Below are 22,979 nucleotides of genomic sequence, written 5' to 3'. Positions count from 1 at the left end.
AATAAAAATAGATACTAAAATGAAAAAAAGGCTTTTTTCTTTTTCTGTCTTTCTTGGTTGGGGTGATTTTACCTCTCTCATCTTCTCTATTCCCAGAGTGAAAATGTATGAGATGACAATCCATTCCTGCGTAGATGGCCAGCGATCCATCTTCACTAACACTATATAATTGAACAGCATCAAGTAGCCTATATATGCCAGCTGTAAAGAAACAAAATCAATATCAATATTCACTATATTTATATAACCAAGCCAATTTATCTGGTGTGATTTGATATTCCTAATTCCACTGTAACCACAGTTAAACATACAAAAGAACAATCAGAAAGTGTTCAAGGTTGTCTGAAAAAGCTCATATTAAATCACATAGCTGTGGGTTCTGTGAAACACATACACAAACATCCACTCTTCCAACTACATTTGCCTCCCCAAGAAAACTGTATTAATGCAGTCCCTCTACGTCACACCATGGTGATGGGAACTCTGACACCACTATGCCAGCTACCAAACTAAGTTACCTCTGCAGATTTCTCCCGTACCTGTTTCTTAACACCCTTTATTGCTTTAATATCCTTCCTCTGTGTTTTTTCTCCCTGTCCACTTAGTCTAGGCTGGCTCTGGCATTCAAATCCCTTTTTGCCCAGAAGGTCCTAGGTGTTGCTAGAGGTCTTCCTAGTCAGTGTAGCACAGACCTAAGCTATACTGTGATTCCTCACAAAATGTTGCTACTCCCATGCACATTGCTGCAGCAAGTAGGCAGGTGTAGTCATACGTTCATTAGGCTTATTTTTTTGCAAGTTTTGACAGACAGCTATTCTGCTTTTTCTTCTCTTACATATCTAACTTCTGGCCTAAATTTTGATACAGTGGGAATTGTGGATTATGTTTTTCCTTTGTTTCTACATGCTGAATGTAATGAAAAGTTCAGTCATAAAAAAGACAAGACAGGCAAATTGCATCATCAAGTTCATAAAACTCAGAGAAACCTGAATAGTGCACTGGATAACAGGGTGCACCAAGGGAGGATGGCTGTAGCTGGAGTCTGTGATGGCCAGAAACCAACTACCTGTCTATTTTACCATTCAAACGGTAGCCCTACAAGAAAACACATCTTAAGCCAATTTACATCAGATAAAAGGCAATTCAGCTCTGTGCACGAACATTTTAGTTATTGTGGTGGAAAGTTTATTCTATGCATTTGTATTTCGGCACAGGTTTTCTCTGTCAAGTACGTATTACTTGCAACTATTGTATACTTGCTGTCAGACTTAAGACAAAACAACCACAAAGGGGCTTGAAACGTTTGGATAGGATTACTTCAGTGGTCAGCACCTCACAAAACAGGATTTATAATCCTACTGTGTTAGTTAGAGAACATCACTTCTGCTCTGTTTAAAAGCCACATGGTTTTGGCTTTTCTTCTAGTTGCTGGTTTGAAGGACACGATAATTCTTTACATTTGCCATAAGTAACAGCACAGAGAAGACAGCCGAACCACTGTTTCTTGACTATGCAAACAGAAAAGGAAATTATCTTATTTGTGCATGATGATGGATTGCAACGCTCTGATCTAGAGAAGAGTCTTCTCTTAATATTCCTAAGAGAAACGGAGCAATATTGACTTAGGTCAGCATCTAGGATGTCAGCCGAGTCAGTAGAAACTCCGTCTGGGTAGGCAGAACTGGACACACACCTCCTTAGCTGAAGTAATACCTTCTACTATAGTACATAAAGCCAGATGATTCTGCCACTTAACATCTCTCCTCTTAGATCTTACTGATTATTAATTACCAGTCAACCTTATTAATAGAGTCTGACTCAGCAGCCTTTGGTGAGCAATTGCAGTTAATGTGGCAAAAAATAGGGACATTAAGGTTACAAAGGTCACAAAACCACAAGACTGTTAGTGTAATCAGGGGCTTTTTCTTCTTCTTGGTTTTGTGATGCTGTTTTTTTCTGTCAATCTAAATTTACTGAAAATTGCTGAAAGGTTTTGCTTGCAAAAAAAAAAAATAATAAAAAAGCATCTTGATTTAAGGAGAAAATGGTGCTGAAACTGTACACTTTAACCTAAGAAATAACACCTTCAGATAGAGAGTGACACCCTCCTTAACCCTTCCCAGATCTGTAACTTTCTCCTGCCTTCCAGGAGGATGACCTGATCCCACACTGCGGTCAAACTTCAGTACAGCCACCCATGCCAGTACTCAAGATTCTTTGAAAGTACTACAACACAAGTAGCTGGACCCTCTTTTTCTTGCTTTGTATACCCACAGTAACTTTAATATAGCAGTTATTAATTTACCTGTGAGAATGCCTTCTAAAGGTCTTTATACTGTCTTGCTTTAGTCAAAATATACAATATAGGGTTTTTATGCTTCATCTGCAAAGTCTGTTTCTTTATAACACAGGGAGATTATACTGATTTGACATAATTTGTCCCCGAAAAATGTACCTGAGCCGCTACTCAGGTGTTTGTTATCTTATAGGCACTTATATAAATACTTCCTCTGAGAGACACTAGCCAAAACAGAACAAAGAAAAAATGTTCCAAGAAAAGATATGTTCTAACTGCTTCTTTTTTACATCAGTTATTATACAATTCAGTAACCTCATTCAACCCAGCCTCCCATTTGGATTACTATTGGGAGCTTTCCTGTTGGGAATTTTCATACAGTGAATTCCTTTGGAGCACTGACCACAGTAACCTGCCTCTTATTGTTGTATTTGAAGAAAAACACACACAGTCATTCAAATTTTAACTATTAAGTTCCTGAATGAAACGGTAGCCTTTCAAAGTGTTAGACAGATTTGCAAGGGCTAGCTAACCTCCACAAAAGATTTTTAAAAAAATATTTATGGGTAAGCCCCCCAGTGCACGTGGATGCAGACTTTCAAAAAAGCACACAAGATCACCGTAAGCCAATTTCAGTATTTGTCCAAACAGTAGTAACGTAACAGGAAATATTTCTTACTGTGTAAAACCAAAATTTAACGATAGGAGCATTGTAGAACTCATAAATCTTTCTTCCAACAGGAATCAGTCTGTGCCTGCTCTGAACTTCCTCCTCTTCTTTCTTCCTTGAGGACTCTCCATTCCCTCGTCCCAGCATTGCCTACAAGAAAGGACATTTTTGCGTTTCTTTCTTTGTAAAAGAAAAATTAGCATTTTTTTTAAATTTCAAAAGGAAACTATTCAAAACTTCTCTGATTTCTTTGATCTTTAAACAAAATGAAGCGATCATAGCTAGGTGTAAAATGGCCGGTTCTCAGATTATTTTTTTTTTGCAGGGAAGCTGCTCTTCAGTACTTTGTAAACCAAACAAACAAATGCTTTGGCAGCAATTGTCAGCACCAGTGTGAAATCTTTTACTGGTGAACGAAAAATGAGATGTGAAGAACATTTTTCATTTTGCTGTATGGACAGCAAAATTTTTCTCTTACAACAGTTTTTTGTGGTGTACTTCTATACAATAAACAGATGCACACAGAAAACAGCTAAGTTTTGGTTTTAAAGAAAAAGAAGTTCATGAGGCTGAGACTGAGAAAGAACAACAAGGAAAGATGAGTTGGCAGTTGCTGGACTGGAAGAAATGAAGCCAGTGACTCTTTTTACATTGATCATTGGATCTGTCACAGGTGATGATCCCACAGTGAACTTTATGTGTATGTAAAGATCTTACCAGTAGAGTTCACAGCTTTATAGCCTTGGATTGAAAGATCCTTCTGTATGATTGTAGCTTCTTCCATAATGAAGTTCCAGACTGCTCAAGCACGGCCTCTGTTAGGCTTGATCTCACTGTTACCATTGCAATTCAGACTCATTGAAGAGCTACACTGAGCTCCAGAAACACATACTTAAGAAGACTTTAATTATAAATGCAAACCTGATAGGTAAAAGATGGGAATATTTTGTTTACTCTTAACCTCATGGTCAGCTGCAGAGAGGTGGAAGAACTGGCTAACCTATATACTCACTGAGATTAATGCCTAAAAGAAGGTATTCTTTTGTATTTACAGTAGAGAGTAATCTATTAATTGTTATTTCTGAAACAATTCTTTTGTAAATAGTAGACTAAGAGTGGATTTCAGGTCACTGTGACCTGAGCAAGTTCGCACTATTTAGTTTGTGGCAGTGATACTGAAAATGCCATCAAATAAACACTCTAAGACTCATTTTGGAGTTTTAGAAAGCAAGCATTCTCTAATCAGGCTTGGACATATGAGGGAGCGATCTGCATCAATCACATGCAAGGAGACAAGAGCTGGTTACAGAATATACTTCCCACTTATATTCATATGTACAAATTTTCTCAGAAATCTTACACAAATTCCATTACTTTACAAGGACTAATTTTAATGTTATTATGAACTTCACAACAGTCAAATCTCTTGCTAATTTGAAGGTGGCTCTGGCTCTCTGACCTTGCCTTAGAGATAGAGAAACACTGCAAACAGGTGATTATAGAAGAAGACACATCTGTTCAGCACAGATCATGCTTCACATAAGAGTTATCATCTCCAGAGAATGAACAGTGCCTGGGAAAATACTGTTTTTAAGAAAACATGCTAGCAGAGGAACATCCTATCTAACTTTCAAAAAATACCATTACTTAGATGAAACTTTAGCTCAAATCAAAATATTCCACTTTTTGTATTAGTAACTACTTCTTGTATCTGCAGCACCTATAGAGTGTAGCACTGCTGCACATGAAAACAACTGCAAGAATTGACATACAGCTGTCCTATTTAAGTATGCAGCGATTGCACAATGATGCTTTTATTTCTACAAGCAGATCAAAGCACTTTTGTACTTCTATGCAAACTGAAGCAAACTTTAACCATCCCTAAAGATACTCTCATATGCAACTTACAATCATGGAAAGCTAAGCCCCTAAAGAAAACAATTAGATGCCAGATGTAATGTCTTTCAATAAAGAGATTCTTATCTATCTCTGTGCTCTCTGATTCATCAAGATGTTCAGCACATATTTAACTAATCAGCTTCAGGTGAGCTATTTGCTCTGGTTCTAGTGCCTTCCAGGAACAGGTGCTGCACTTCTCACATATTTCAAAGTAAGAATCACAACCTCCTTTTATTCTTCCTTTTTCTGTGCCTCATGAGGACCTATTCATATGGGTCTTTGGTCCTGTAAAATAGTAATTTGTAGTGATAAACTGATGACCACTTTTTTTTTCCTTTCAGTCAGTGTAGATATTTGCAATATTATTAAAACTGTGTTCTAATGGTCCTAGATGGCTCCTGCCTAATATTTCTCTTTTATTTCATTTATGCACTAAGTTTTTTCCTCTTTCCATGTGATCTATTATATTCTTGAATTTGACTATGCACAGGTGTTGCCCTGCACATTTTTAATAAAATAGAAGAAAGATTCAGGACACAAATATACTGCACTGAAACTTACTGCTGAGGTCCTCTTAAAACTGTAGCCTGCTTTGATAAAGTTACCTTTTTTCTTTACCCTTTTATGCCTGCATTTTTGTAAGTTTATTGCCATAAATGTAGACAAATCAATGCATATTAAAAAATTAAATATACAAATATACCTCCTGTTGCTTCCCACAGAGCACATAAACCCCCTTAGTAGTCCTTCAAGAGCTTAATAAAAAATGAAAAAGATAAAGTGGCTGCTAAGCAGAGGAGAAAGATTCTTATTAGATAAACAGATAACAGTCTGCAAGAACATGAGACTTGCTGAATACAATTATAGTACCAGAGATTAAACAATATTCGCAGAAACCCAGGTATCATTATCAGAAGTCTACAAAACCAGGGGTAGTATATTTGGGAAAATAAGTGAAATACGATCTGAACGCTTTGGGAAAAGTATAGTCCAAGAAGGTACTAATTTCTTTGCTTCTTTCTACCTTCTGATGCTGTTTTAGAGAAAACTGCTATCTGGTGCTACAGTTTTCTGTAGCTTTTCCCAAGGCTTTGTCTCTGCTGTCCTCTGGTGCTCAAGAATTTTGCAGCAGAGGGAAAATGAATGCTGGCAGCTTTAACGAATGAGCAGCACTGTTCTATAGTGAAAGGGATTATTTTACAGAGTTTAAATCCTTCACAACTTTATAAATTTACTAATTTTGAGATGCCCTTAGCTCTCACAGAAATCACTAGTTATGGGTGTTGTTAGGATAAAGCTTTTTCAGTACCTAGATTTATGTTTTAGCTCATGGATGCTGATTACCTTCCCATTTTGCTTGTGATTTCTTGTTGATAACGATGCTGTAATTTTATCCTGTTACAATTATTTTTTAATTAATTGTATAATACTAACCTCTCCCATCCCCCATGCTACAGATGGGGAACTGCTCTGAGACGGCTGGGGATTAGATTTGACCTGATGTCCCCAACTGTTAATTATATCACAGTATTAACAAATTGAAAAGCCTTCCCAGTAGAAACATACAGAAATAACCTAAGTGACTGTGTTAACAGAATAGCTGCAATGCTGAATGTGAACAAATGCGTTTTCACTTGGAGGGGGAGGCAACAGGGTTGGAATAACTCAACACACTGCTCTGTGTGGGCAGCTTCTCTTTCTCTAATAAACAATTTTGTCCATGATTCACCATGAGTCATGCAAGGTAAGCCCGACAGCAGCTCAACTACATTGTAAAGTATAGCTCAACCGCATCATTGTAGCCTGAGGGGATTGATATGAGCATAGTTTTACATGGAGATTTTTCTAATCAGGATTCTGGTTTTTTTTGTGTTTTTTTTCTTTTGTTTTATCTTTTTTTTTCAATTTGACAGATTTTTTTTTTTATTGTTTAATTTAGGTCTATTCACTGATAGGGAACTGGCACAGTTTTGGGTTGTGCATTCTTGCATTAATATATGTTAATGATCCTGTAATATATTTATCTGATTTTTAATTAAATAACAGAAATTTCAGTCCTGGTAGAATGATCACAAGCTCTTCAAAGTTTATCCTTAGTGAAATTTACATGCTACACATAAACTCACCCCATATTCATACAGAACTGTTGTGGAAATGGTACATAGCTGGATGGATAAACTCTCTCTCTGTATCTCAAATGCTATGTATGGAAATGCTGCCTCCACGGTAGTTGTTCTAGAGTTACTGTTATCCACCTTTAAATACTGATAGCAAAAAAGGTTTAGTGCCTTTGAATTACAGGTGTGTAATACTGGATTTTGCATGTACTCGGTGGTTCTTAAAGGTGAATACAGAGGGGCAGTGCTAAAGTAGCAGGAGCTCAGTCATCCTGGCTGCTGAGCACGGCAAAGAATATGGAGAGTGCCAGGGCAGTTGTGTGGCGATGTCACAGGATGGTTTCCAAAACTTTTGGAGAAATAAGAGGGAAATCCCTCCTTATGCTGAGGGCCAGCACTTCTGCTTCATGACCACCAGCAGTGCCTCCCACTGCTGTTTCCTAGACAACCCCAATCGGAGCTCTGCTGCTGGCATGTGGGATGCTGCAAGCACTACCTCACAGCGGTGTGAGATGGGCCAGGGGCACAAGGACACTAGTCTCCAACCTTTCCTATTTTAAGAAGTGTATTTTTAGTGATACAACATTTGTTTAGTTCCTCCCATGGAGGGAAGGCTAAGCATATATGCTACAGACAAGATGTAAGCCAGGAGGCCAAGAAAACTAGCTTTGCTGCTGCTGAAAAGTCCTAACTCAAACTCTTAGTGATACTCACGGAAGTCCAAACTTCCTACTTGATGTGGAAAATTTGAACAAAAGGAGTAAAACAACAACTGAAACATTGTCTAAAGTACTTAAAAGAGTTATTCTATGCTTTGAAATATGACTCTTTACTGGGGAACTCTAACTGGGGAACTCTAACACCCAAACAATAATGCATCAAATGGCAATAAGGATGCTTCCAGAATCAGTGTTATTCTGGAAGAAGGATAGGCTGCTGGAATTTCTGACTGACCTAAAAATAAGCAACTAATTAAGGCTCTGGTCAGGACATTGTACCAGTTAAAAAATGCCCCTGGCCTTTAGACTTTAGTGCCCTTCTGTTCCTCTCCGTCTAGTATTCAGGATTAATAACCGGTAGCCCCATGCATAAATTGTGGTAAATAACTTAATGCTGAGAAAGCAGTGATGAGAGCAGTATTCAAACATGTTTTTACGAGTAGATGCTATAAGGGAAGTCTGTTTCCTAGGTGTTAAGAAATGTGTGTCCGGCACTTTCATATATCTGTTATAGAGTTAAAAGGAGGTGTGAATAACAAGTAACAGAGAATGAACACTACATCCTTATAGTATATATAGTAGTTCAGCTATCCACAGATCATCTGAGAGAAGCATATAACAAATACATTTGCAATGGGTATAAACTGAAGAGGGGCAGATTTAGACTAGACATACAGAAGAATTTCTTCACTATGAGAGTGGTGAGACACTGGCACAAGTTGCCCAGGGAAGTTGTGGCTGCCCCATCCCTGGAGGTGTTCAAGGCCAGGTTGGATAGGGCCTTGGGCAGCCTGATCTACTGGGAGGTGTCCCTGCCCATGGCAGGGGAGTAGGAACTAGATGATCTTTAAGGTCCTTTCCAACCCAAACTATTCTATGATTCTATGATGATTCTACGATTTTCACCACTGAAGGGCACCTGAATGAAGAAGCTGTGCTGTAAGTCCCTAAAGCACAAGATTGTATGTGGAAATATTAAGTCATCAGAACTGTACCAAACATACTATTTCTAAACTCCACAGAAGTCCACTGCAGGACTCCACAGAAACGGTTTTTGTTTAATAGAAAAGTTAAGTGTCTGAAACTTCTCTAGAATGATGCATCAAATTTGAAGGAGTTAAGGGCAGAGCCAATGACAGGAAAGGGCAATAAAACGGTCAGCGTGTGAAAGGGAGAAGAGAGGGAACATTTAAGACTGGTCTGGAAAGGCAGATCCAGTTCACACACCTTGCAGCAGGAGTCAAAAGGTAAAAAAGAAACATAGTATTGTAGACAAGAAACCAGGAGCTGGGATAACTGCAGAGAGCTGGAAATTACTTCCTCCCCAAATCTCTCCCCATTGCCAAGAAAAAGGCAGCTTGCAAAGTGCTTATTTGATTTGAATAGGCACTTCATAAGTAGATCAGAAGCCAGGGATAGTAAATTGCAATCAATAGCTAATGAGCGGAGAATAGCCCATGGCTGCTATTCTGGTTTCTGATCCTTCCCAATGGCCAGGTTCTTGCCTGCAAACGAGTCCTGTAGGTGGATCTTGTGGGCTGCTCCTTCGGCTTGCCTGCATATTGGGTCTTGTAGGCAGGTCCTTCTGCCTGCCCGCAGATGGGGTCCTGCGGGCAGCTCCTGCTGTTTGCCTGTGGGAAACAGTCTGGGTTTTTTTTTTTTTTTTTAATTTTAAGATTAATCAGGAAAATACCTTTTACTTCTACGCTTCTATCCTCACCTTGACCAACTGCAGTTGAATTTTAAGCATTTCAAAGACACCACAATCAAAACCAAACCAAAGCAAAGCAAACCAAGTTAAGGCAGGTCTGATAGCTCATATGATAATTGCCCAAATTAAAAAAGTGTCAAGTCTGAGAACAAGAGACTGGAAGTAGGTGACTTGTATAGTTTTCCAGATATTTAGCTATTTGATTCTATTTGTGGTGCAAATTATTCCTCCAAGGCTATATTACTAATGTAGAAGTCCTTTCTTACACAATTCTGCTGAGATACAGAAGCTCTTGGTAAGGTCTTAACTGTCTAGCTGTTTGCTAATGTTTTCAGTGGATTAAAAACTGCATGTGTGTATGTGTGAGAGGCAATGACCAAAAATTCATAAAGAATTTAAAAAACCATTTTCATTATTTTTCTTGCCTGTTTGCACACTTACTTGCCCTCCAATGAAATTAACAAAAATTAAGAAAAATCTTTGAATGAATCTTTGGGCATTTTCACTAAGAAAGTCTTAGCAAGCTTCTTTTTTTTATGAGACAGGCCCACTCATCTATCATAGCTGAGTGCTTTCAATTCTGAAACCTCATAAATTTATTTCAGACAATGTGGCATCAAATTGAATCAAGATACAATGATATTGCATCACAACATAATGCTTCAGCATCACTCTGCACTGCTGCATTATCAAGACAAAATGATGCCAACTTGTCTGGTTTGAGTCCCACTGAGGAGACGAGAATGTTAAGATTGCTAACCTATCATCTTCTAAATCTAGCTGTCAGACAGCCTGGAATGCCCACAGAGGTGGGAATAACAAATTGACAGCACTATGGCTGGTGATTTATTGTCAGCACTTACAGTGAGTTCCATGTCCTCCTCCTCTTTTTCTTTCACTGGCTTCTCTGGTTCCTCTGGCTCCTTTTCTTGAAGATGGATCTCACTGGCCTGGGACATGTAAGGCATATCATCTTTGTTCTTGAATTCCAAGCTGAGGATTGAAGGAGGAAGTAGAATTCCTAGAATTACCTAAAGCAATAATAATGATAACAATAATCATCACAGTACACAGATTAAAATCATGATGGTTAATTAGTATCAAATGGAAAAACGCTCTCAGTACATTTAAGAATAGAAAGATATATGTCCACGTGAGTTTCTACAATAATAGATTATTTGCCACTTGGGGTGATGTTTTCAGAGCTCCAAGCATGTAAGTTCTGTTAGCACTGTTGTGAGTGCTATGGCTAATTGCCTCTCTTGAATATTTTATTTTCTCGCTCATCAGATGTGTATTGTTACATATCTGAATGTATCTACAAAATATTACATATGGTCAATGGCAGGTAGACCATGGTGGTATTCAGATCTTAGATCTGCAATTTCTACATTTTATGTAACAGACAATATCAGTGTAAATGATACACAAGCAGTATTAATTTCTGTAGAGAGGGATAACTGGTCTTGTGTTTCAATACTTAAGGAATACTTAGTCAAGGAGCGAGTACATGTGTAGCCGAGGAGACAGGCAAATCTAGCAATTGCAAATGCTGATGTGCCTAGCTATGTGATCCCCTTAGATATGGCCTCAGTAAACTGGCAGCCATGTAACAGTCACATTAATGCCAGCTCTTTCTTCTGCCCATCCTCTCTTACGATGTGGGAGTGCAGAAGCCATTAAAATTACCTTGTGTGGATATATGCAATGAATGACCCTTGGGGTTAAATCAGTAGTATAATTGAAGAGATATTGTATTAAAATAAAAAAATGGCTTGTCTGAAATCACAAGCACAATAGCTTTTCCTGGTTTTGCTGTAATCTCATGGAAAGCAATTTTGTTTTCAATTTCTGCCTAAATCATAGTGAAACTGTAGTTGAAACTTGGCAGGTCAGGGAGAGTGACTGCTTTGCTCATCTTATCAGCAGATAGCATGTGTGCTGTTGAAACCGCTCAAAGTAATGCAATTAGGAGCAGCTAGTATAAATGAATGCTGTGCTGGGCCTTGGGAGAGCTGAGCACCAGGCTGCCTGCCGTGGTCCTGCACTTGGCTTGCCGCTAAAGAGTGTGTTCAGGGAGAGGAGGAGACAGGCAAACCTGGCTTCACAGATAGGCTGTTTTCAAAAATGGGCAGGATTAACAATTGCCTCTCCCCTTCCCACTGGTGCTACTCATCTCCAGCAAAGACTCTAAAGAATCACATTCAGCCTTGTCATTTGCCAGTTTGCATGGCAGAGAACTGTTCATAGGAAATAATCCACGACTCATGCTTGTAAATGTATTTCTTTGCCATTCTGCCTCTTGATCATGTAGCCTGTAGCCTGCTTTAGTTTTAAATGGGCTGTGCCAACGAACTTCAGTGAAATAAAATATAGACTAGAAACTGAGTAAAAGATCCTTGTGAAGTTCTGATGTTATAACAGGTTGAAAGGAAACAGTTCTGTTACCTTTAGTTATTCATTGTGAAAGAAGGGTCTATTTTATGGCTTAAAAGATGTGTGCCACAAAGAAGAAAGCATGCATTGGGAAATGAGTTGCTGCACTGATCCTCATCTACCTATGTTGAGTATCTGCAAAGTCAAACAGTGAATAAAGCAGCAGTCCCTCTAAATGGCAATGGGTTTGTGAGTCGAGTTAGAAAAATAAGCAGTAAAGATGTCTCCAAATGTGAGAATCCTTGCTGTCTGTAAGCAGAACAAATTTATGCATAGCTCCTGCAGGAGGATGAGAATACTATCAGCCACTTATTCATCACTGTCACTGGATTAGACTCAATACAATAACGGTGAATGCATTCTCACTATTACCAAATACCTTTGCAAACAGTAAACCAGCTGAACAATTACTACTTTTCACACACGCAACTGATGCAGGACAGAAAACCTCTTCACTGAAAATAGTTCTTCATCATCTGGGATAAAGAGGCAATTCCTGTTTATGTGCTGACTGGTGAATACTGTGGTGAAGGTGACAGATGCCAACCCGTGGACAGAAATTCACCTTCCCAAATTCACTTTGCTTTGTTAGCAGTTCTGTGGAAGTAGAGCTTAAACAGCTTTGAAAATTCAATTATCCCCTAGATCTTCTAAGGTAGTTCCTCCAGATCAGTCATCATGAAGACTGACAGAAGACTGTAAGTAAATTTGTACTGCTTGCTTGGGCCTGTTTTGAGGAAGGTTGTTGGATCTGCACCTTTCTTTAGCGGTTAATTCTCTTACACATCCTTTTCTTTATTTGTCTTTAAAAACCTTGGTTGACTACTCAAGCATCCAGGGTGGCATACCAGCCTTCTGGCTCAATTTGTATTCTGACAACTCTCACTAATGCTGGAGGGGGCTTTGAGAAGGACAACTGAAAAAACAAATAATGTGCTTTGAAGCTGGGTTTGCGATAAGCTCTTTGCTGCAAAACTGAACACAGGAAGAATATACTCTGAGTCAGTTATTACTGATTTGTTGTGGGCCCTGTCACCATCTACTAGAACTCCTTTGACTGTTAATTTTATTTTAAAACAGTGCTGACCTTTAGGCCAGAATTTTTGCGCATCCGGAGACGACCCATCCACATGTCTGTGAGCAGCATTTGGCTGCAAGTGTGAGCAATGAAGTCCCTGTGTTTGGCTGCCACGGCAAGCTGCAAGCATGTGGCGTTGCTCCAGTTCTTCAGCTCATAGGTCAGCAGTTTCATTGCCAGTTGCTCGTCCTGCTTGTATGACTGATCCAAGAGCTCCACTGCCAACTGGCCAAAGTCCCTGCAACAGAGGGACATTAATTCATTCCCATTAACCCAAGCAGCCTGCTGCAGACAACGCCTCTCTGCAAATGAAAGCCTCTGCAAGGGGGCATCACTTTCCGTCACACAAATCATGATGTTGACTGTACATAAGCAAACCCATATTTTTGAATGTGAATGGCTAATAGTAACCATATAAGTAAGTGTCCCCACTTAGCAGTGACAAGTACCCACACCCACCAGCTTTCTCCTTCCACCTGCCTGCCCACCTCCCTGACATTTTCTAGCTGAAATCCTCTGGTTCTCTGCAGCTTAGAGGATTGCTTCTGTACCTTTCGTCTATTGCTTCATGGCCAAGTGTCTTGGAAAAAGAAGTGTTCAATACCCTTTGTAAAATTCTGTGTCTCAGACTTTAAACATGAAGACAGATTATTATGGAATCTAGTATCTTGACTTGCTCACCTAAGCATGAACTCTTGGTTAATGAACTCTTCTGCCTGAATATTACATTCATAAGGATTTAAAAAATTGTCTTGCTTGGGATGAACAGTGTCTTGAAAAAGCACAGAGCAAGCTTGCAGCCTGACTCTTGAGACCTCAGGGAGAACATGTAGACAATATAGATATTTCACTGCCTTCTCAAAACTTTCTTGTTTCAGAAGTTATACCACTAGCAACTCAGCTTTTCTGGTGGACAGATTGTTGAAAAGCCATTTAGAGTTTCTCTAAAGGGACTGCATTTTCCCTACAAGTCAGAAAAAACCCCAAGGTACAGATAAGCAAACTTCAGTGAGATGCAGCAAGCTCTCTGCCTTCTTTATTTCTTTTAACACCAAAAAGTGTACATGAAAGAAAATTCACCTGGAATTGTGGTTCAGCTCTTGGGATATGTCATCCACCATGTCGTTTTCTGAGGCTTCGTGGGCCATGGCTTTGCAGAGTTTACAGGCCACCAGTGCTTTAGCCATAGCCTCTTCCCCATGCTGCCAAAAGAAGAGGGCCATCTTCTGACGTTTCATCAGAACAGCCCACACCATCAGCTCATGGAAAGGGAAGGGGAAATGATTGATCTCAGGGTCATCCAAATCAATATCAACTTCTTCTTCTCTTTTTTTTGTTGTTTTCCTCCCTCGTCGCAAAGGGACATCATCCTATGATAATTGTAGAGAAAGTTTTTTCACTACTGAATCAACACACACAATGCACTGGTGTTAGTACCTGAGATGTTAAATACATTCCCTGCAGGCCAACCTCTTCAGCTTTTTTGGACAAAGTATTTAACACAGGAAGACAATGGAAAAAAAATATTGTTCATGCACTGTAATTAAGTCATCAGCAAGCTCAGAACTAAACACAGGAGAAAAAAAGCTTTGGACTGTCACTCTGAACTGTTCTTTCTCCCTAAGAACATGGAGCACAATCACACAATATCCAGAACCATATATTCTGGATATGTGGTTCCAGAAAAGCCACTATTAAAATAAAGTTAAGAGTTCACTCCAAACATAACATAAGTTGTAATGCATCTGCTTCATTCTACTTCCAGAATGTACATATCCAGGGGATGTTCTGGTCTGCTGAAGGCTCCCTCCCTTCTTACTCTTGTCTTTTCTCCCTTTATTTTCTCAGAAGAGTAGGAATCTCCTTTCTTCACTCTCATTCTGCCTACGCATCCCATGTTTATCCCTTTATTCATCCAGTTCCTCAGATGTCCTTTAGTTTCTTTCCCATTTTAGTCTACTGTTTTTAATCAGATGAGCTGACTTGATCCCTGCTGCATCTATGGACAGCAAAATGAAACCTGTTGTACAAAACAAGCAAGAGAACACTTCTATATTCTCAAAGCATCAGGGTAGCCAAAAGTGTCAACACACACAATAGAAATATGGCCTGCATGAATATTTCTGCACCATCCTCTGCAAGTCTGCATTTCTCTGAACACTTTTTAAAGTTTTATAGTTATTTGACTGAAATTCTGCTTTGCCTGATAGATGGAAACATTTTACTTAATTTTTATGAAAAGAAAAATGAAACTCGGAGAGGGAAGAGCCTTGTTCTCTCGTCTCTCACTAGAGTTTTATTAATAAATGTTAATCTAGCCCTTGTATAAATAAGTTATCTGGATGAAAACCGATTTTTTTTGTGGCACACTTCTCATACAAATCGTGAAAACAACAACTGGTGCCTTTATTACAGTGAATTTAAACATTACACAGAGATAGCGTATATTTGTCAAAGAAGGGAAAGAAATTAAGATTTATCACAGATCACCTACCTCCATCCCCAACAGTTTCAGGGCTTTTGGCTGTACAAAAAAGTTAGAAAAATATTATTTCTCCCAGAAGGGTAATGAAAAATTACAACTATATGCGTATACATACATACATACGTGCCTGCGTAACATGATGTATAACATATAGGGTATATAATATAGAGTGTCTAATAGGTGATTTATAATATAATATACATAATAATATATGTAAAGCAATGTAATGTAATATATATATGCACATAAATCTAAAAATTACATATATATTTAATTTAACCTTGAGTTTCACCAAAACACACAACAGAACACATACATTTGGATTTATCTACAAACTACAGCTGGTTTGGGGCTGTTCTGGTGGAAAAGAGATAGAGGTTACTGCTAAGGCACGAATGGATTTTTCTACAGTACATCAGTATTTTGGCCATTCCTCTGGAACACTTCTACTGACTGCAGTGGAGCTGCTTTGTATGTTGGTTTGGTATCTGTGAAATCATTACTCAAACACTTTTCTTGATGGAGTGACTAAGGGATGAAAGTCTCTCCTAGTAGCTACAATTACTACCTTTTCTCTCAAAGTGAAGAATGAAAGTGACAGGGAAACAAACCCACTTCAGGTGTTCAGCTTTAACTGTTTCACAGAGCTGTTGCTCTTCATTGCCACTTATAATAATATTCAATGGTATGTATTGCTAAAATCTGAACTGAAACAGGAAATGAAAATGTGAAGTAAAAGTAGGCAAAGAAAGAACTACAAATCTTACTGGTAGTGGTTGAACAGATTTTTCTTCATGCTGGTTTGGGTTGGTGGCATTATGGATGACAATAAATATCTTTTATGTTTTAGAAAGATAGTAAACTTACTTTGGAATCACAGTGTTGTAATCTATCAAACATGAAAAGCACAAAAATACTAAACTGTGCTTTTGCCATAAGCCCACTTACTATGCTGGAGCCACATGCAGTCAACAAAACCAATTCTGAGTTATGGGATTCTCTGCCCTGATACCTTCAGACTGCAATCAAGAAGAGCCATGAGATAGGAAATGCATCTATCAAAACAGAACTCTCTTCATACGTAACTCGGGTGCCCTATGGCATTATTTGTACAGGTCAAAAGACTTGTCTTTCAGGAGACGGTTTTATATCCTGGCCTCACCAGGGCAGCAGAACTAAATAATTTTTAAATTAAATTCATAACAAATGTAGCTTATATCAGTGGCTGGCTTGCAATGTGTTGTGGTGAGATAGCTGCTACATAATGGAAATAATTCCATAAAGGAAATGAATCTGTAGAATGAAGAGTGTGTACATGTGAATTCCCCCAGCCTGGAAGCATATAAGAAGCTACGGTAATCCCTGCCAGTGGGTGTAGTTAGATGGCAAATAAGTTGCTTCTTACCCTCTTTGGCCCAAACAAATTGTGATACAGTGTTCTGAACCGCTTTCGGGTGTAATTGCAGCGATATGCTCCTCCCATCAAGTACTCTATCACCAAACCAATATCAATCAGACTTATCCGATAATCAGGAGGTAAGTTTCCCTGCAGTAAAAATAAAAATGGTAGTAGAGGAAAAAATGCTTATTACTGACATTGTTAAATGTATGTTAGAATGATGTTAGAAAAAAACCAAATCAAATAGTTAAAAACAGGAATGTATTATTATGCTGGTTAATTAATTCACCTTAAAATAGATCCAACCGAAACCTGGATATTCTCGCTTGGAAAGAAGACATAAGTTAAATAAGGAGATGAAGAACTTGTTGGAAGCAACAGAAGATAATGTCAGTACACAGTACTCATATTCTTCAGCTGGAGAAACAAGGAACATGACTGCAGAACAAAAAGCATGAGGATCAGCAAACTTAGGTTAGGCATAGTTGCTGGACTCTAGTCCTGCAAGATAGCACTTTTTCTGCATCATCTGTCCCTCACAATTCTTGTCCTGGCATCTCACATCTCTGCTGGCATCTCTCTGTACTGCCTTATCCACCTTGCCAAGGCCTGGTGAAGGGACATCATGTCATATCATGGAATCAACTTCTGCATGTGATCCTCCCATCCTGCTGTTTCCTTCCCATGTTCCAGGAAAGGAAAGGCAGGGGAGTGGGGTGTGTTATCTACTCTTGAGGACTTAAACAGTGCATGACTTTTTATTATTGCTAGTTGCTAGAGGCAAGGAGAGTCTGTTAGCATTTGTTCTTGGGGTTATATACAAATAAACACATATGTTTGCTTAAATTCCACACCTAGTATGAGGAAAGCATGTGTATGTATGCAAGCAAGCATGAAGTTGTAATAAACAAAATATCTCTGGCTAATTCTTTGGGTTTTGTTTTTCAAGAAGAAAACTACAGGCATAGCAACTGTTCTAGGCAATCCTTCCTTGAAGTCCCAACATATTTTATGGGAAGCCCCTTTAGGCACAGTAATCTTGCTAGCTAATTTCCAGCAGTACCAGGGAGATTGTCTCCGAGGAGGTGAATTGTGTTTGCAGGATTCTGGAAAAGATATCTACATACTCACTCTTCCATTTCTTTTCCTTTCTTATCCTCTGTTAAACATGATGTATATATATACACACACAATGTCTTCAGCATGCACATTCTATTTTGAAGGGAAAAAGAATAATATATATGTTCGGGTCTTTTTGCCCTGACTTTATGAACTCATTTGCACACATCTTCCTTCACTGTCAAGCCTGAAAATGACAACACTGAAGTGATGAGTTCTCCAATACTTAGGGCTTGCAAAGCTATGAAGAAAGATCTCATTAAAAGATTGTCTCTCACTCCATATGAATCTCAGTCTGCCTTTGAGCTAACTGGGCATTTCTGTTCTCCAGTAGCAGCAAGCCTGATATGACAGCAGGCTAGAACAATTTCATAGTGGGCTGGTTCCATGGATGTGCTGGTGAAGTGCTCTTGGGGGTCTCTGGTGATGGAAGAACAACACCACAGAGTGGGAAGATCTGCTTTTCCATTCTGCCCCTAGGAACTCCACAAGGAAAACTGGTCCCTTAACAGGGAAAAAGGACTAATGGGAAGGGAATGCCTTCAAATGAAAACCTGCCTCCTTCTCTAAATTGCTGCCTCTGAATTGTTCAGCAACGGTTTGTAGTTCAGCAAGTGGTTCCCTGCCAGAAAAGAAAGTGTAATTCAGGAAACTGTGAATGGGTCACCCAGATTTAGAGATTTCATTGAGAGCCCTGCAGATTACAAAGCCCTCTCTGTCCTGTATGTCATTGTGCAAGAGATGTGACTACAAATTAAAAGAGGAAAGAGAGACAAATCATCCTTCTGTGAACTGTAAGCAGTAGCCTTGGAAAAAGAGAGAATTACTCTAGTAAAATTTTAACCTGTATAATCAACATTGCAGAAGGACCAGAGAATTGTAATTGTTAGGTTCAAACTTTTGCTGCACACTAATAAAACAATCAGATATTCTGCAACAGTATACAGCACAGACTACAGTTGGCCTGTAGCTCTTTCTATGTAGTCATCAAAAGATTAGCACAGAGCTGTTTTATTACTGTGATATCTTGCTGGAAATATCTGCATGTATGAAGAGGTCTGTTTGGTTTCTCTGCAGATATATTAATAGATTCAGAGCAGAGAAACATTAACGAAGAGCAGATGGCAACTGATTCTGCCGGAGAGATGAAATAGATGCCAAGATCTTCCTTACTCCTCTACTTTGGCCAGGAAGAGCAATGCCTATTCCCCCCCCAGCTCACAATGGTATAAACAACACACTGAAAGGTTGAGGAAGGAGAGAGGGAGGAAGTGTTGTGGAGGTAGGCATGTTAGTAGGCATGTTGTACAATGCCTAGCAATGCGCTGGGATTTAAAGGTACAGAAAATCAAGCAAATTCAGTGCAATGTTGAACTGCCAACTATCTCTCAATAATGTTCCATCTTTTTGCACTCCTCCTATTCTTGGCTAATCTGATGGGTGGGGGAATCTCTATGCAGGTTCGCAGGAATGCATATTAGCTTAGTTTATTTTAACTAATTTTTATTGAATTGCTTAAGGAAACAATGTAAATCTAAAAATTAAATCCTACAGGCTTGTTTGTTTGTTCGTTGGTTTGTTTTCCCCAAAATATTCTTAATTCTCCAGAATGCATACAGCAATGACAGTTTTTCAAGAACAAGGACAGAGACACTGGCAGAAGTAGAAGACTGTCTTGTAGCTCCAAGACAGAGTTTTAGCTCTTCAACAGACTCTTGCTGTCTTAATGTAGGACACATGAAGTGGAATGTTTTGATAAACTGGCAAAAATACTTGTGCAGTTAAGAAAGCATAACAGGCATCAGGATGAAGTATGTATTAGAAAGTGTGTTTCTTGATATAGTCCTGGTTTCTAAAATTTCATAATGTAGATAAAGAATTTCCAATAAATTTTTATAAAAGATGCATCTAAACCTCCCATATAATATTGGAACATTTAACTAAAAAAATCCCACAAAATCACAGCAGAAATACACATTTTATAGACATACAGTTATGCATGAATGACAGTGGTGGAAATAGGCCAGAACTCCTCTAAGAACAGTAAAATACTGGATGGGCTAATTCTAGTACAGCCAAGGTGGTCACAAATGACAGAGGAGATGGTTTGATTTTCAGGTATAATAGGCACTCCAGTTAATAATCAACTAACTTTTTAATATTGGAACAAACTTTACAGTGCTAATGCATTATTTCCCTGAAGAAAACATCAACTTCAAACTGTAGCTAATAAATTGTATTATTTTTTCACTCCCAGTGTATTTTTATATTCAGGTAGTACCATGCCTCAGACTTTGCATGTTAAGGAAAAAATAATACTTTCAAAATTCTGCATGTTGCTTGTTTATTCTGTGGAAGTGTAGACATACAGTTGGCAGTGGCAGTTCAAAATAAAGAACTTTTAAAACTTGTATCACTCCAGAGTGGGATTAAGAAATATCAATTATATAAAATTTCTAGATTAAGGAAAAACATTAATCTGTTAATTCCTATGGATCTTCAGTACACAGTTGAGCCAGCGAAGGATTTTTTAAAAACACCCTGTAGAGGGCCACCTCCACTTACAGACGGAGTGTCCAGCCCAGCCACTGTTTCCTCCTTCTTATTCTGGATGCAGTTTATAAGGTCTGGAGAAGGAAGTCAATCCTTGTATATTAAATTCTATAGTCTTCACAGGAGAAGTTAAAAAGGCCATGATGCAAACTATGCTGGCACATTTGCCCTCTTACGTTATGGAACTGAGAGGATTGAAAAGAAATATAAGCACAGCTGTCTGTAAAACATTCATCAAGAAGTACTTTGTCTTGTTAATATGCACCAAATTTAAGGGCTTTCTGATGACTGTAAATTCCTTCTATGTGCCTCCAGGCTAAACTGCCCAGTTTAACAGTCTTCCCAGATGTTTCCAAATATTCACATATATTTGGAAATTCAAGGAGAAAATAAATTGTCTTACATTTATACGTGTTTGTGCATGTGTGTTTGTGTGCATGTGTGTGCACAGACAGGCTAAGAGAATTGGGCTTGTTCAGCCTACAGAAGAGAAGACCCCAGAGAGAACCTATAGCAGCCTTCCATTACTTAAAGGGAGCCTACAGGGAAGATGGGGAGGAGCTTTTTATTAGGGAGTGCAGAGACTGGATGAGGGGTAACATTTTTTAACATGATAGAGGATAGATTTAGATTAGGTATTATGAAGATTTTTTTTCCTGTGAGAGTGGTGAAGCACTGGCACAGGTTGCCCAGAGAAGTTGTGGATGCGCTCCCTGGAAGTGTTCAAGGCCAGGCTAGATGAGGCTTTGATCAGCCGGATCTAGTGGGAGGTGTCCCCCCCCATGGCAGGGGAGATGGAACTGGATAATCTTTAAGGTCCCTTCCAACCCAAACCATTCTATGTTTCTATGATTTCACGATTCTAAGATTCTATGTGAATCTGTAAGCAGTCACAAAGAGGAGGTGGTGATGCTGATTTCTATGCTTCAAATTCTTTGCTTTATTAAGCAGGCAGAGTGGTCTTTCAAATACCCCCCAAGTCCCCAGTGATTTATACAGTTATGTAGTACAATAGCAGTAAATTAAATAACACTTCTGTGATTTGTAAGCATCCATTTTCTATTTGAGAATCCACGATGATACACATGTAAATAACTTATTATCGCACACACCCTGGTATGTACGCATAAGAAGCACAGTTGTCTCAAGGTGATACACTGCTTGTATTTTGTGATATCATAATTAAATCTGAGAGGTTAGGTGTAAGACATCAAAATATATATAAACTCAAAAAACTAGCATCAGTGGTGTAATCTGGTTTTCATGCATGGTGGGTCACTTAAGTGTCAAACAGTGCTGTCCATTAAGAAGCTATTTCCAAGGAGGTTTTTTTATTTAGACCATTGTCAGATCAGCTGACTGATTTACAACTTGGTTTACTGACAAGGGATCTGCTCAGATGGCAGGGCTGTGGCGACCTGTCACTCTTCTCATGAATGAACCATGATTGTTCCTCATCACAGACAAAATGAAAAATACAGCGCCAGAGGTGTAATTTTCTGATGAAGGTGCTTGAGGGCTGCACCAGGTGTTTTGCTTTTACATCCCTTAACTATATTCTAATAAGAGTACACATTGACTTCAAGTAGTGGGAATCACTGGAGGCTTCAGATAAAGACAGAGGAAAGAAAGATATGTTTATTGAAAAATGACCATCACCTAACATTTAGCAATCACAATGGAACAAATTACGTCATGAAATGTAGTGTAAGTTTATTTACTGCTAACATCTATCAATATATACTTATGACAACTGATTATCTTTGCCTATTTTCATGCCTTTTTTCCTTCAAGAGCTGCTTTGAAAAGACAATTTTTGTTAGGGACTCAGAAATTATATTGGTATTACTCAGTCACTCAACACACAAATTGATATGCCTTCAAAGGAGGACTCGAAAGTCTGACACTGCGGGAGAGAAGGAGCTTGAAGAGGAATATATTTTAAAGTAAGAAGGCAGATGGTGCTTGTTTCAAAGTCCTACAGGCACTTAAGTAACTGCATATTCAGTAAAAAAATGTTCTGGTAACATGGACTTCAAGAGAAGTTGCCAGTCTAAATGCATTCTAGCTTTGCTCTGCTCCACCCAAGGGCATTTGCGCTTAGCGAACAGTTTCAGTTTCTTCTGGCATTTCACACTTTTTGTTGGTTGCTCAGTATACTATATATCTAATTGAACAAAGATGATGCCATGTCACACACTAACCAATGAAAACCACCTAAACGTAACTGCTGATTATTCTGTAGCATTAACAGTCCACTAGTTGCCTGTAGTCCTGCTCAGTTTTCAGTGACAAAATAAACCACCAAAACCTGTTCTCTTACAAAAAAAGAAAAAGATTTCTAGTACAGAAATCTCCTTTCTCAAATACCCTTAAGGTCTGATTTACATAATATGCAAGGTTGAAATCTGCACATGCTTTAGGAGAATATTCAAGTTGATGAGGTCAGTTGCAGACTCAATCTCCTTACCTGATCCATACATTTAGAGCATAAGGA

At 38.7% G+C, this 22,979-nt stretch overlaps 1 protein-coding gene across 3 annotated transcripts in view; it reads right to left on the bottom strand.

Moving 5' to 3' along the window:
• Positions 1–22,979, bottom strand: part of TRPM3 (transient receptor potential cation channel subfamily M member 3) — a 248,459-nt gene that overhangs the window by 31,242 nt on the left and 194,238 nt on the right. The window contains exons 14-22 of one of the 3 annotated variants that reach the window (XM_054054264.1): positions 17,100–17,135; positions 16,817–16,957; positions 15,421–15,450; positions 14,007–14,296; positions 12,936–13,164; positions 10,276–10,443; positions 9,207–9,332; positions 2,976–3,116; positions 73–201 (exon numbers count right to left, since the gene is read on the bottom strand). In XM_054054264.1, coding sequence (XP_053910239.1) covers positions 73–201; positions 2,976–3,116; positions 9,207–9,332; positions 10,276–10,443; positions 12,936–13,164; positions 14,007–14,296; positions 15,421–15,450; positions 16,817–16,957; positions 17,100–17,135 — 1,290 coding nt within the window. The remainder of the gene's footprint in view (positions 1–72; positions 202–2,975; positions 3,117–9,206; positions 9,333–10,275; positions 10,444–12,935; positions 13,165–14,006; positions 14,297–15,420; positions 15,451–16,816; positions 16,958–17,099; positions 17,136–22,979) is intronic. The other 2 variants (XM_054054265.1, XM_054054266.1) reach the window with 2 other exon arrangements.

Source organism: Cuculus canorus, chromosome Z (assembly GCF_017976375.1).
Source record: "Cuculus canorus isolate bCucCan1 chromosome Z, bCucCan1.pri, whole genome shotgun sequence".
NCBI classification, from domain to species: Eukaryota; Metazoa; Chordata; class Aves; order Cuculiformes; family Cuculidae; genus Cuculus; species Cuculus canorus.
This window is presented reverse-complemented; position numbering and strand designations above follow the sequence as displayed.